General features: G+C 52.4%; 1 protein-coding gene across 3 annotated transcripts; it reads left to right on the top strand.

The window, feature by feature from the left end:
• The first annotated feature begins 3,592 nt into the window (after positions 1 to 3,592).
• On the top strand, positions 3,593 to 12,279 carry FCGRT (Fc gamma receptor and transporter). 3 transcript variants are annotated; one of them, XM_072771355.1, is made up of 7 exons: positions 3,593 to 3,721; positions 4,736 to 4,819; positions 5,470 to 5,721; positions 5,809 to 6,084; positions 10,695 to 10,964; positions 11,565 to 11,681; positions 11,958 to 12,279. In XM_072771355.1, the coding sequence occupies exons 2-7, from the start codon at positions 4,750 to 4,752 to the stop codon at positions 12,035 to 12,037; spliced, it is 1,065 nt and encodes a 354-aa protein (XP_072627456.1). In that variant the 5' UTR covers positions 3,593 to 3,721; positions 4,736 to 4,749; the 3' UTR covers positions 12,038 to 12,279. The 3 variants fall into 3 exon arrangements, with proteins under 3 accessions (XP_072627456.1, XP_072627454.1, XP_072627465.1); XM_072771353.1 differs by having other exon boundaries at positions 5,467 to 5,721; XM_072771364.1 differs by lacking the exon at positions 5,809 to 6,084 and having other exon boundaries at positions 5,467 to 5,721.
• Positions 12,280 to 12,405: the final 126 nt, after the last annotated feature.

Below are 12,405 nucleotides of genomic sequence, written 5' to 3'. Positions count from 1 at the left end.
GTCAGAAGGAGATGTGAGGATGGATGGATGGATGGATGGATGGATGGATGGATGGCTGCATACACACACAGAGGTCAGAAAGGAGAGAAGATGCTGGCTTTGAGGCTGGAAGAAGGGGCCTGGAGCTGAAGAGCACAGGCAGCTTCTAGAAGCTGGAAAAAGCATAGAAACAGATTCTCTTCTCAAGCCTCAAGAAAGAACCAGCACCGTGGACCATGTTAGATGCCTGACTTCCAGAACCAGATCAAAAATTTGTGTCATTTTAAGCTTCCAAGTTTGTGATTATTCAGTACAGCAGCAGTAGGAAACCAGTGTGGTGATCGGGGCTGCAGTGGGTGGTCCCCAAAACAGCAACCTGGACACTTGGAGAAAAGCCTGTGTTACATGGGCGACACTCTGATGGTTCTTGGGCACACAGACTAGCACCTTGGAATGTTGTGTGGGACCCTAAAGACTTCATGGTAGAGCTAGGAAACATTCTAAAAGGACCCTGGCAGGACTCTGAGAATTTAGAGGGGTCACCCTGTTGTCCTTCTGATGACTGTCAAAGCCACATGAGTACCCATTGTAGCAGGATCCAGAGGACTTCCTGAGGCCTCAGGGGAGAGCATGTAGGTCCTGGGGACATTTTATCTGGAACCAAAAACCTTTTTGGTGGGACCCAGTGCATATTAGAATAGGGTCCTGAGAAGTGTGGCAGTGACCATTGATGGGACATTGTAGCAGGACCTAGAACACCCAGAGGAGACAGAGAAACAGAGTAGGGTAGAGAAGGAGCTGAAGGACAGCTGGGCAAGATGTAAACATAATGAACAAGCCCCAGGGACAGTGCCCTAGAGTCCCAGGAGCACCATGGCAGAAAGCCAAAGGGTTGTCCCCAGAGCTCTAGTGGCAGTATTTAGGGTCTTGGGCTATAGAGAAGAATCCGGGGGTAGGGAGGGGGGTGGAACGTCTTAACCAGTCCAGTAGGACCCAGGGTACCTACAGGAGAGACACAGTGCCATTTCACAAGACCTCAGGGCCCCTTATACTGGGTCCCCGGTATCTGGAAGGTGGTTGCCTCCTGGGCGAGGGAGCAAAAGTCTAACTGGTAAGGGGACATGGGAAGGGCCTGATAGCAAGTCCCTGAGAAATGCAGGAGGTTGGTTGCTAGCAGGAATGTTGTAGCAGAGAGAAGGGCCTGGGGCTGAGGCCCCTCTGTGGCAATCCAGCAGTAGTCACGGCAGGGGGAGGGCTCAGGACTGGTTTAGCAGGATCCCAGGAGTGTGGTAGCAGACTGAGAGAGAGAGAGAGAGAGAGAGAGAGATTAGCCGAAGCTGTTGAAGATATTATTGCCAGGCCTCAGGATTCTATCAGGGGACCCAAGGAGTATGGGGGTGGGAATATGAGTTATCAGAGACCCAGGACCAAGTAGGGGCCTCTGGTGACAGTCTTGCAAGACACCAGGGAAGCTAGTTATTGCAGCACAGCTGTGAGCTGTGTGATAAGGTCCTAGGGGTGAGGCAGCAGGGTGCTGGCACCACCATGGGAACTGGAGACTACCTTCATAGTCCAACAGACCTCAGAGTGGGACTATGGGGGCATTAGGGTAGGGCTCAGGGAGCATTTAGATGAGTCCTGGGGCATCTTATAGTAGGGCAGAGCAACGACCCCAGGGGTATGGTGTACAAGCTCCAAGGAAAAGTAAAGCAGGGTCCTGAATAGAACACTGTCACAAGACATTGGACATTTTATTCCCAGATCCAAGGAACGTCACAGTACTGTCCTGAGGATTTTGTTTAAAATAAATTTTTTTAAGATTTTATTTATTTATTTGAGAGAGAGACAGAGATAGCGGGAGTGGGCTTCCTGCTGAGTGGGGAGATCTATGTGGGGCTCGATCCCAGGACCCTGGGATGGCAGACGCTCAACTGGCTGAGCCACTTGGGTGACCCAGTCCTAAGGACTTTAGAATAAGAGTCTCCGGGGCTGATGGAATGGTCCCATAGAGACATAGCCAGATCCCTAGGGACACAGAAGGGACAGCTGGGTATGTCCCAGGTGGGTTCCTCAGAGTATTTTAGGACAGAACCAAGGGTGTTAGAAGAGGACTCGTGGGACGTAAGAGCAGGATCCTCCAGCATCATTAGAGACAGGCCCTCAGGGCAACCTGGGTGGCTCAGAGGTTTAGCGCTGCCTTCAGCCCAGGGCCTGATCCTGGGGTCCCGGGATTGAGTCCCACGTCGGGCTCCCTGCATGGAGCCTGCTTCTCCCTCTGCCTGTGTCTCTGCCTCTCTCTCTCTGTCTCTCATGAATAAATAAATAAAATCTTAAAAAAAGAGAGAGAAAGACAGGCCCTCAGGATGGATCTCAGTGAATATTCTATTTTTTTAAGATTTTATTTATTTATTTATTTATTTATTTATTTATTTATTTATTTATTTATTCATGAGAGACACACACAGAGAGAGGCAGAGACAGGCAGAGGGAGAAGCAGGCTCCATGTAGGGAGCCCGATGTGGGACTCGATCCCGGGACCCCAGGATCACACCCTGAGCCGAAGGCAGACGCTCAACCACTGAACCACCTAGGCGTCCCCTCAGTGGATATTCTAGCAGGACCAGGGAGAGAAAGGAAAACAAATACAGTTTCCTCACTAAGTTGAACACAGATTTACCATGTGCGGTTACTTTCAGGTGTCTACTTGGCGGGGTGGGGCCCCAGGCCCCAAATGGTGGGTCAAACATCACTCGGGATATTTCCACGAGGGTGGGCTGGGATGAGATTTACGCTGAAATCAGTGGGCTTGGGGTAGAGCACGCTGCCCTCCAGAGTGTGGGTGGGCTACTGCCCAGCAGTTGGAGGCCTGACCAGAAGAAAAAAAACAACTGACCTCCACTCAAGGGAGAACGAGCTCTGCCAGCAGATCGCCTTGGGACTCCATCTGCAAGAGCAGCTCCCCCAGATTCTCCGGCTTGCTGCTCTGGGACTTGACCTGCAACACTTTACCTAGTTCCCAGCCGGCCAGCCACCCCTATCAAATTTTAGGCTCGCTAGGCCTAAATCACGTGAGCCGATTGCTTAAAATAAGTCTCCTTTCTATATATGAATATACGGGCGGTGCACAACATTCCAGCATAATGGAGGCATTGTAGCCACAGTGTGGGCTGGGGGGGACTCGAGGGGGCCTCTAAGCCTGAGAGCAATATATCCTGGGACCGTGTTATTAAGGCCATATCAGGAGACACTAAAGAAGTGGAAGGGACACACTTAGGGAACGGGTCCCAAGGAGGAAATTTAGAGGTGTCTGGAGAACTTTCCCTGTAGCAAGGGCTGGTGAAGGGGTGCGGGGTGGGGAACGTTGTATAATGAAGTAAAGCAGGGGACCCACTGAAACCTTCAAAGTTTGGACTCCCATAGTGTTGGGCTCTCAACTCTGTCATGAATTCGCTGTGGCTGACACCTCAAAATCGGAAAACAGGGAGCAACAGAGAAAGAGGCAAAAAAAAAAAAAAGAAAAAAAGAAAAGAAAAGAAACAAAGAAAAAAGTTTCAGGACCCAGTGTGAAACAAATACTCCAGGAGGCTGGGCGCTGGGCCTGGGGTGTGCCCTGCAGCTGGGGGGCGGGGTTGGATATTCCCGAAGTCAGGGAGCAGTCTCCGGACAGGATGTGAGAGAGGAACTGGGGTCTCCAGTCACGGGAGCCAGCTAGGGCTGCAGGAGGGAAGGGAACTTCGCTGTGGTGAGCAGAGCTGGGCCCCAGCTGAGGGAGGACGGGCAGGGTTCTGGGCTTCTGGGTCTGAGGGAGGAGAGGTCTGGGGTCCTACACGCTGGGTCGGGGCTCTCAGATCTGAGGGGGGTGGGGGCAGGATTCTCTGCTCTTGGGAGGAGAGACTAGGGGCCTGGACTCCTGGGTCTGAGGGAGGAGGAGGCTATGGGCTCCCACTTCTGGTCTTGAGGCAGGAGGGGGCTGAGGGCTTGGACTCTTGGGTCTGAGGGAGGAGGGGGCCAGGGCTCTTGGATCTGAGGGTTTGGGGGCGGGATTCTCGGCTCTGAGGGAGAAGACACTAGGGGCCTGGACTCCTGGGTCTGAGGGAGGAGGGGCTGGAGGCCCTGGACTCCTGGGTCTGGGGAAGGAGAGGGCTGGGGGTTCCCACTTCTTGTCTTGAGGGAGGAGGGGGCTGGAGGCTTGGACTCTTGGGTCTGAGGGAGGAGGGGCCTGGGGGCCTGGACTCCTGGCTCTGGGGAAGGAGAGGACTGGGGCCCGGACCCCTGGGTCTCAGAAAGGATGGGGCTGGGGGTCCACGACTCCAGGGTCTGAGGGAGGAGGGCTGGAGGTCCGGATCCCTGAGTCTGAGAGAGGAGGCGGCTGGGGGCAGGACCTCTGGGTCTGAGGGTGGAGGGGGCTGGAGGTGAGGACTCCTGGGTTTGAAGTTGCAGGGGGCTGGGGGGCAGGGACTCCCGGGTCTGAGGGAGGAGGGGCTGGGGCTCGGAATCCAGGGTCTGAGGGAGGAGGAAGAGACGGGGCGGAGCTCGGAGACAGGACTCTCAGCCTATCCAGGCTCTGTAATTAATTAACCCAAAAGGACCAAATGAAGGGGTGAAAGTTCGCGGAGGAGGAGGCAGGGAGGCCAGCCTGAGTCGCGGAGCCCCGGGGCCCCCAGGCGGGCGCGCGTGCTGGCCGAGCCCCTCGGGCGCTGCGGGAGGAGGGGGCGGGGCGGGGGTCGGAGCACTCACGCGCCCCCTCCCGCCCCAGGTCTCCCGCTCAGGATGGGGGTCCCTCGGCCTCGGTCCTGGGGGCTCGGTTTCCTGCTTTTCCTGCTGCCGACCCTGCGCGCAGGTGAGGGGCCCGCGGCGGGCGGCGGGGAGGGAGGCGCCGGCGGCCGGGAAGGGGCGAGGGAAGCGAAATCGGAGGGTTCACTGTGGGCGGGCACGACGCCTTCCCGGAGCGTCGCTCTGTCGCTCTTCTTCCTCCCTCGGTGGCTGTGTCTGCGGGCCACCTGTTCGCTTCTGTCCGGGGGACTGTCACCCCCCCCCCCCCGCCCGGGGTCTGTCCTCCTCTCTCTGGGTCTGTCCCCACTTCTGGATCTCCTTTTCTTTTCTTTTCTTTTCTTTTCTTTTTTCTTTTCTTTTCTTTTTTCTTTTCTTTTCTTTTCTTTTCTTTTCTTTCTTTTCTTTTCTTTCTCTTTTCTTTCTTTCTTTCTTTTTTATTTATTCATGCGAGACACACACACACAGAGAGAGAGAGAGAGAGAGAGAGAGAGACAGGCAGAAGGAGAAGCAGGCTCCCTGCAGGAAGCCCGATGCGGGACCCGATTCCAGGACTCTGGGATCAAGGCCTGAGCCAGAGGCAGATGTTCAGCCACTGAGCCACACATGTGCCCCAAGGGGTCTGTCCTTTCTCCCTGGGGTTGAGTCTTTCCTCTTTCAGGGCATCTGTCCTGCTCCCAGTCTAGGCCCCCGCCCTCTTCACCTGTCTTCCTCCAGCAGACAGCCATCTCTCCCTCCTGTACCACCTCACCGCTGTGTCCGCTCCTCCTCCTGGGACTCCTGCCTTCTGGGCCTCCGGCTGGCTGGGTCCCCAGCAGTATCTGAGCTACAATAACCTGCGGGCCCAGGCCGAGCCGTATGGGGCTTGGGTCTGGGAAAACCAGGTGTCCTGGTATTGGGAGAAAGAGACCACAGACCTGAGGACCAAGGAGGGGCTCTTCCTGGAAGCTCTCAAAGCCTTGGGGGATGGAGGTAAGATCCCCTGACCCCTGGGTCTGAGCAGGGAGGGTGCGGGGCTGCTGCTCCTGGGCCCTGCTTACCTGTATGTGGGCACCCCAGGACCCTACACCCTGCAGGGCCTGCTGGGCTGCGAGTTGGGCCCTGACAACACCTCAGTGCCTGTGGCCAAGTTTGCGCTGAACGGCGAGGATTTCATGACTTTCGACCCCAAGCTGGGCATCTGGAATGGGGACTGGCCCGAGACCGAGACGGTCAGTAAGAGGTGGATGCAGCAGGCTGGGGCAGTCAGCAAGGAGAGGACCTTCCTGCTCTACTCCTGCCCCCAGCGGCTGCTGGGCCATCTGGAGAGGGGCCGTGGAAACCTGGAGTGGAAGGGTGAGCAACCTTCAGAAGATTCCCTGATCTCCAGGGAGCTTTCCATCCCCACACCCCCACTATAGGCCTCATCTTCTTCCCCCAGCCTCTTCCCCGGGCTCCTGGCCCCGACTCCTCCCCAACATGTCCCCAGAGCTGTCCCCACTCCCCTCCCACACACAGCCCTCCCCTGGCTCTTAGAGACCTCTGGACATAGCTCATGTTCCTCGTTCTGGGCCTGGAGGCCCGAGTACCAGTGGCCTCTGGCCCTCTCCTCTGCCTGCTTCACTCGGCCCGATGGGCTCACCCAGCGTTTGCTGAACCATACTGGCCCTCCCATTTCTCTACCTCTGCCATCCTCCATCAGTTCCTCTGGTGTCACAGCCAGGGAGATTTTCTTTGACCTTCCTCCACATGTCAGGTTCTTTTCCTCCTTAGGGCTTTTGCACCTGCTGTGCCCTCTGCTTGCAGTTCTCTTCCTTGGGATCCTGGCATGACTGGGTCCTTCTCATGCTTTAGGTTTGACCTAGGATGTCAGACCTAGGTCCGTGTCTTCAGCAGGGTCCTCCTTGATCACCCTGGCTACAGTGCGTCCCCATACCACCCCCATTACTGTCTCCCATGCCATTGCTTTGTCCATTCATTCACTATGGTGTCTTTGTTTTTTCTTTTTTATTGAGCTGTAACTCACCTATCTAAAATACATGGCTCAGTTAAGTTTAATGGAGGCCCATAAACCTGCGTGTCAAGATCTAGAACATTTCCAGCACCCCACAAGACTTCCTTGTGTCCCATTCCATACTTCCCAAGGTTAACAAGTGACCTGATTTTTATCACCATGCCATTGCCCAATTTTGAACTTCAGATGACTGTGACCGTGTGCTGCTTTGTATATTGTAGTGTAGGCACCAGATTAGTTTTAGTAGGTAGTGCTAGAGGCTTTTCTCAAAGGGGTTGAACCCATTTCATAATCCCACCAGCTGTGTAGGAGAACTCCAGCTGCTCCACAGACTTGCCAGAATTTGATATTATCTGCCTTGAATTTTTTTTAAGATTTTATTTAGGGGATCCCTGTGTGGCTCAGTGGTCTGTCTCTCTCTCTGTGTCTATCATAAATAATAAATAAATAAATAAATAAATCTTTAAAAAAAATAAAGATTTTATTTATTTTTTCATGAGAGACACAGAGAGGCAGAGACATAGGCAGAGGGAGAAAGCAGGCTCCATGCAGGGAGGCTGACGTGGGACTCGATCCTGGGTCCCCAGGATCATGCCCTGGGCCTAAGGCAGGCACCAAACTGCTGAACCACCCAGATATCCCTGCCTGCCTTCATTTTAACCATTCTGACGGGTGTGTGCTGGTATCTTACTGTGATGCGTTTTTCATTTCTCTGATGATAAGTGAGAATTGGGTCGGGATTTCAGGGTCATAGGATTGAGCCCAGCGTCAGGCTCCATGCTCAGAAGGGAGTCTGCTTGGGATATTCTCTCTCCCTCTCTCTATGCCCCTCCCCTCCCACTCTTTATCTCTCTCTCTCTCAAATAAATATATATATTTTTAAAGATTTTTATTTATTTATTCATGAGAGACACGCACACAGAGGCAGAGACACAGGCAGAGGGAGAAGCAGGCTCCATGCAGGGAGTCTGATATGGGACTCGATCCTGGGACTCCAGGATCACACCCTGGGTGGAAGGCAGGTGCTAAACCGCTGAACCACCCAGGGATTCCTCTCAAATAAATAAATCTTAAAAAGAAAAAAAAATCAGAGGGGCACCTGGGTGGTGCAGCCAGTTAGGTGTCTGACTCTAGGTTTTGACTTAGTTCATGATCTCAGGGTTGTGGGACTGAGCCCTGTGTCAGGCTCTCAGCTCAGCATGGAGTCTGCTTGAGATTCTCTCTCTCCCTCTGCCCCTTGGGCTCAGGCTCGAGCTCTCTCTGAAATGAATAAATAAATCTTAAAAAAAAAAATCAGGGGGATCCCTGGGTGGCGCAGCGGTTTAGCGCCTGCCTTTGGCCCAGGGCGTGATCCTGGAGACCCGGGATCAAATCCCACGTCGGGCTCCCCATGCATGGAGCCTGCTTCTCCCTCTGCCTATGTCTCTGTCTCTGCCTTTCTCTCTCTCTCTCTGTGTGACTATCATAAATAAGTAAAAATTTAAAAAAATAAGATAAATGAGTTGATGACTAGTGATGGTGAGTACATTTACATATTATTGGCCAGTTGAACATTCACTCTTTTGGAGTGATTGAGTGATTTGCCCATTTAAAAAATGTATTTATTTATTTATTTATTTTTATTTTTATTTTTTATTTTTTAAATTTATTTATTTTTAAAGATTTTATTTATTTATTCATAGAGACACACACAGAGAGAGAGGCAGAGGCACAGGCAGAGGGAGAAGCAAGCTCCATGCAGAGAGCCCGATGTGGGACTCTATCCAGTGTCCCCAGGATCAAACCCTGGGCTGCAGGCGGCGCTAAACCACTGCGCCACCAGGGCTGCCCGTGCCTATTTTTTTTTTAAGATTTATTTATTCATGATAGACATAGAGAGAGAGAGAGAGAGGCAGAGACACAGGCAGAGGGAGAAGCAGGCTCCATGCTGGGAGCCTGAAGCGGGACTCGATCCCGGGACTCCAGGATCGTGCCCTGGGCCAAAGGCAGGCGCCAAACCGCTGAGCCACCCAGGGATCTCCTGATTTGCCCATTTTTAAGCTGCATTTAAAAATATATATATTTTAATTTTTTATTCATGAGAGACACACACACACAGGCAGAGACACAGGCAGAGGCAGAAGCAGGCTCTATGCAGGGAGCCTGATGTGGGACTCGATCCCTGGCCTCCAGGGTCACACCCTGAGCTGAAGGCGGACTCTCAACTGCTAAGCCACCCAGGCATCCCTGAACAAAAGTTCTTAATTTTAATGAACATCAATTCATCCATATTTTATGTATAGCTCTTATGTGTGTGTGCTCTTTAGGAAATCTTTCCTCTTTCAAAGCTATGAAGGTATTATTTTATGTCTTCTAGAAGCTTGGTTGATAAGTAGCTTTCGTATATAACTGTGTGATCCATCTTGAGTTAATTGTATGTAATGTGGGATCCCTGGGTGGCGCAGCGGTTTGGCGACTGTCTTTGGCCCAGGGCGCGATCCTGGAGACCCGGGATCGAATCCCACGTCGGGCTCCCGGTGTATGGAGCCTGCTTCTCCCTCTACCTGTGTCTCTGCCTCTCTCTCTCTCTCTCTCTCTCTCTCCCTGTGACTATCATAAATAAATAAAAATTAAAAAAAATAAAATAATCTTAAAAAAAAAATTGTATGTAATGGTGTGAGGTAAGGGTTCAATGTTCCTTTGTCCTTCATGGATCTCCAGTTGATGCAGCATCATTTCTTGCAAGACCACCATCCTCTCTCCTCCACTGGAGATCCGAAGTAGATGGATCCCACATTCCCTCCCCCCAAATTAGATGTAGATCTGCTCTTTGTTGTTGTTGTTGTTGTTTTTTAAGGTTTTATTTATTTGACAGAGAGAGCACAAGCAGGAGGTGTGGCAGGCAGAGGGAAAGAGAGAAAGAAGCAGGCTCTATGCTAAGCAGGGAGACCAATGTGGGGTTCGATCCCAGGACCTAGAGATTATGACCTGACCTGAAGGCAGACACTTAACTGCTTGAGCCACCCAGGTGCCCCAGTTTTGCTTTTTTTTTTTTAATTTTTAAATTTTTTCCCACCCCCCCCCAAAAAAAAATTTTTTTTTTAAATAATTCACAATGAATGATGTCACCTGGACCTGGACTTTTACTTGTCGAAAAATTTAAAATCATGGATTAAAATTGTTAAATCACTATAGGACTACTCCAATTTTTTATTTCTTGTGTCAGTTTTGGAAGGCTGCATCTCCCAGGCATTTGTCCAGTTCATTTAAATTTCAGATGCACTGCTATATTTTTCATACTATCTGCCTACCGTCTTTTTTTTTTTTTTTTTAATGTTTATTTATTTATGATAGTCACAGAGAAAGAGAGAGAGAGAGGCAGAGACACAGGCAGAGGGAGAAGCAGGCTCCATGCGCCGGGAGCCCGACATGGGATTTGATCCCGGGTCTCCAGGATCGCGCCCTGGGCCAAAGGCAGGTGCTAAGCCGCTGCGCCACCCAGGGATCCCTGCCTACCGTCTTTTAACAATAGGGTCTGTCTTATTTACCTCCTCACAACACTTTCACAGTCTATTTCTTTTTTATTTATTTGGACACTGATAGTGGTCTCTCTCCCCTTGTTAGAACCTGGGCTTCTTGAAGACAGGGACTTCTGTCTTGTTCACTGCTGTGTGCCTAGAAGGGTGTCTGGCACGTGGTTACTGATGCCCCGTATGTGTCTGCTGTAGGAAGGAATGGGTGAGAGGTGGATACCGTCACTGTAGATTGGTGGGGTCTCTATCCCCTTAGGTCAGTCCCTTTACATTTCCTACTATATTCTGCAGGCTCAGCACAGTGTAGGGCACATGGTGGGAACTACTGGGTATAGTGGAAGGAATGGAGGCTTCTGTATGTCCATATCTGGCCTTCACTAGATCTGACCCTAGGGGTTCATGGGCTTGGGGCTCAGGTCTGTCTGCCTGTTTGTCTGCAGAGCCACCCTCCATGCGCCTGAAGGCCCGACCCGGCAGCCCTGGCTTTTCTGTGCTCACCTGCAGTGCCTTCTCCTTCTACCCACCGGAGCTACAACTACGATTCCTCCGGAATGGCCTGGCAGCTGGCTCTGGTGAAGGGGACTTTGGCCCCAATGGCGACGGCTCCTTCCATGCCTGGTCTTCACTGACAGTCAAAAGTGGCGACGAGCACCACTACCGCTGCCTGGTGCAGCATGCAGGGCTGCCACAGCCCCTCACTGTGGAGCTGGGTGAGGTCCCGCTGAGTGATGACATCCCCCGTTTCTGGTTGCCTTTCATCCTTCTTGGGTCTGACCACCTTCCACCCCACTGCTGCTGGTCCTCCTTGAGTCTGCCTGCCTTCCATCCTGCTGCTGCCAGCCTCATTGAGTCTGACCAACCATTAACTGTGGAAAGTCCTCCCTAAATTTCACCACTTTCCCTGCTGCTGCTGCTACTATTCTGATCATTCGTTGTCTGCTGCTGCCGGTTGTCACTAAGACTGACCACTGAATGGCTCAGCTAGCCAGTCCCCTGCAATCTGACCTACTGCTCTGTGCCCGCCCTTCCTCTCCGGAGTCAGAATACCTTGCACCCTGCTGCTACAGGTCCCTTGGCTAGTGTGACTGAGACTCATCTTGCTGTGGCTGGTTCTTCTAAGCAACATGGGGGCATTCTGCACAGACCCAGAACATCTGCTGATGGGCTTTCCCTCTGCCCCCCACCCATTCCCCAGAACCTGATCTTGGGAATCTCTGAGGCTGGGAGGGACTGACCACCCCCAGTCTCCTGCCCTGACTCAGATGGGCTGGGCAGTCCCTTCAGCATCTCACATCATTCTCTGGCTGCAGAATCACCAGCCAAATCCTCGGTGCCAGTGGTTGGAATCGTCATTGGCTTCTTGCTGCTCACGGCAGTGGCTGTGGGAGGAGCTCTGCTGTGGAGGAGGATGAGAAAGGGGCTGCCAGGTGCGGAGCAGGAAGAGGGAAAGAACTGGAAACCTGCAAAGAGAGGGAGACACAGACCTGGGGGTGGGCGGCACATCCAGACCAGAAAAGGACAGAGATGCAGAGAGGTGGAGGACTGGAGGGATGAAACAGAGACTCAGAAGGGGACAGAAGCCTTGGAGTAGGACAGAGACGGGGAAAGACAGGACCTCTCATGGAGACACGTGTGGGGGAGAGGCAGTCAGGAGCCCAGAGGACTTCAGATTCTGATGACCCACCCCCTTCCTCTTTCCTCAGCCCCTTGGATGTCTCTCCGTGGGGATGATGTAGGGGCCCTCCTGCCCACTCCTGGCGTGCCCAAGGATGCTGACTCTTAGGATATAAATGCATTCTCAGCAGCTGCCTGATGATCATCCCCTATCCTGGCTACTATCAGCTAATGTAGTCAGGCTCCTTTCATGCTGTGAGACCTCCTGGAATCCTGGTATTTCTGAGCCTCCGGAAAGAGTCCTGGGCCCAATGACCTTCTGGATTTCTCCTGTGGTCTGCCTCAGTTTCCCCTCCTGATGATCATGGCTCTTTTCCACCTCCACATATAAAACACGAGTTTGGGCCCAAATTATTGTGTTCTTATCATTTCAACTTTTAGGCAGGGGGCAGTAGGACAACAAGTGGGGGGAAGGAATAGCTAAATCCTGAGCTTCAGATCTCTCCAGAGGCTAACATATTGCCGTCTGGGAATATG

Source organism: Canis lupus, chromosome 1, assembly GCF_048164855.1.
Source record: "Canis lupus baileyi chromosome 1, mCanLup2.hap1, whole genome shotgun sequence".
NCBI lineage: Eukaryota > Metazoa > Chordata > Mammalia > Carnivora > Canidae > Canis > Canis lupus.
Note: the sequence above shows the minus strand (reverse complement) of the source record. Positions and strands in the feature narration are given on the sequence as shown.

Bases quoted from the DNA above. Each gene is read 5' to 3' on its own strand.
- FCGRT (XM_072771353.1), top strand. From the start codon at position 4,750: ATGGGGGTCCCTCGGCCTCGGTCCTGGGGGCTCGGTTTCCTGCTTTTC. The intron at 5,722-5,808 runs GTAAGATCCCCT...TGGGCACCCCAG, and splicing joins CAAAGCCTTGGGGGATGGAG to GACCCTACACCCTGCAGGGC. The intron at 10,965-11,564 runs GTGAGGTCCCGC...CTCTGGCTGCAG, and splicing joins GCCCCTCACTGTGGAGCTGG to AATCACCAGCCAAATCCTCG.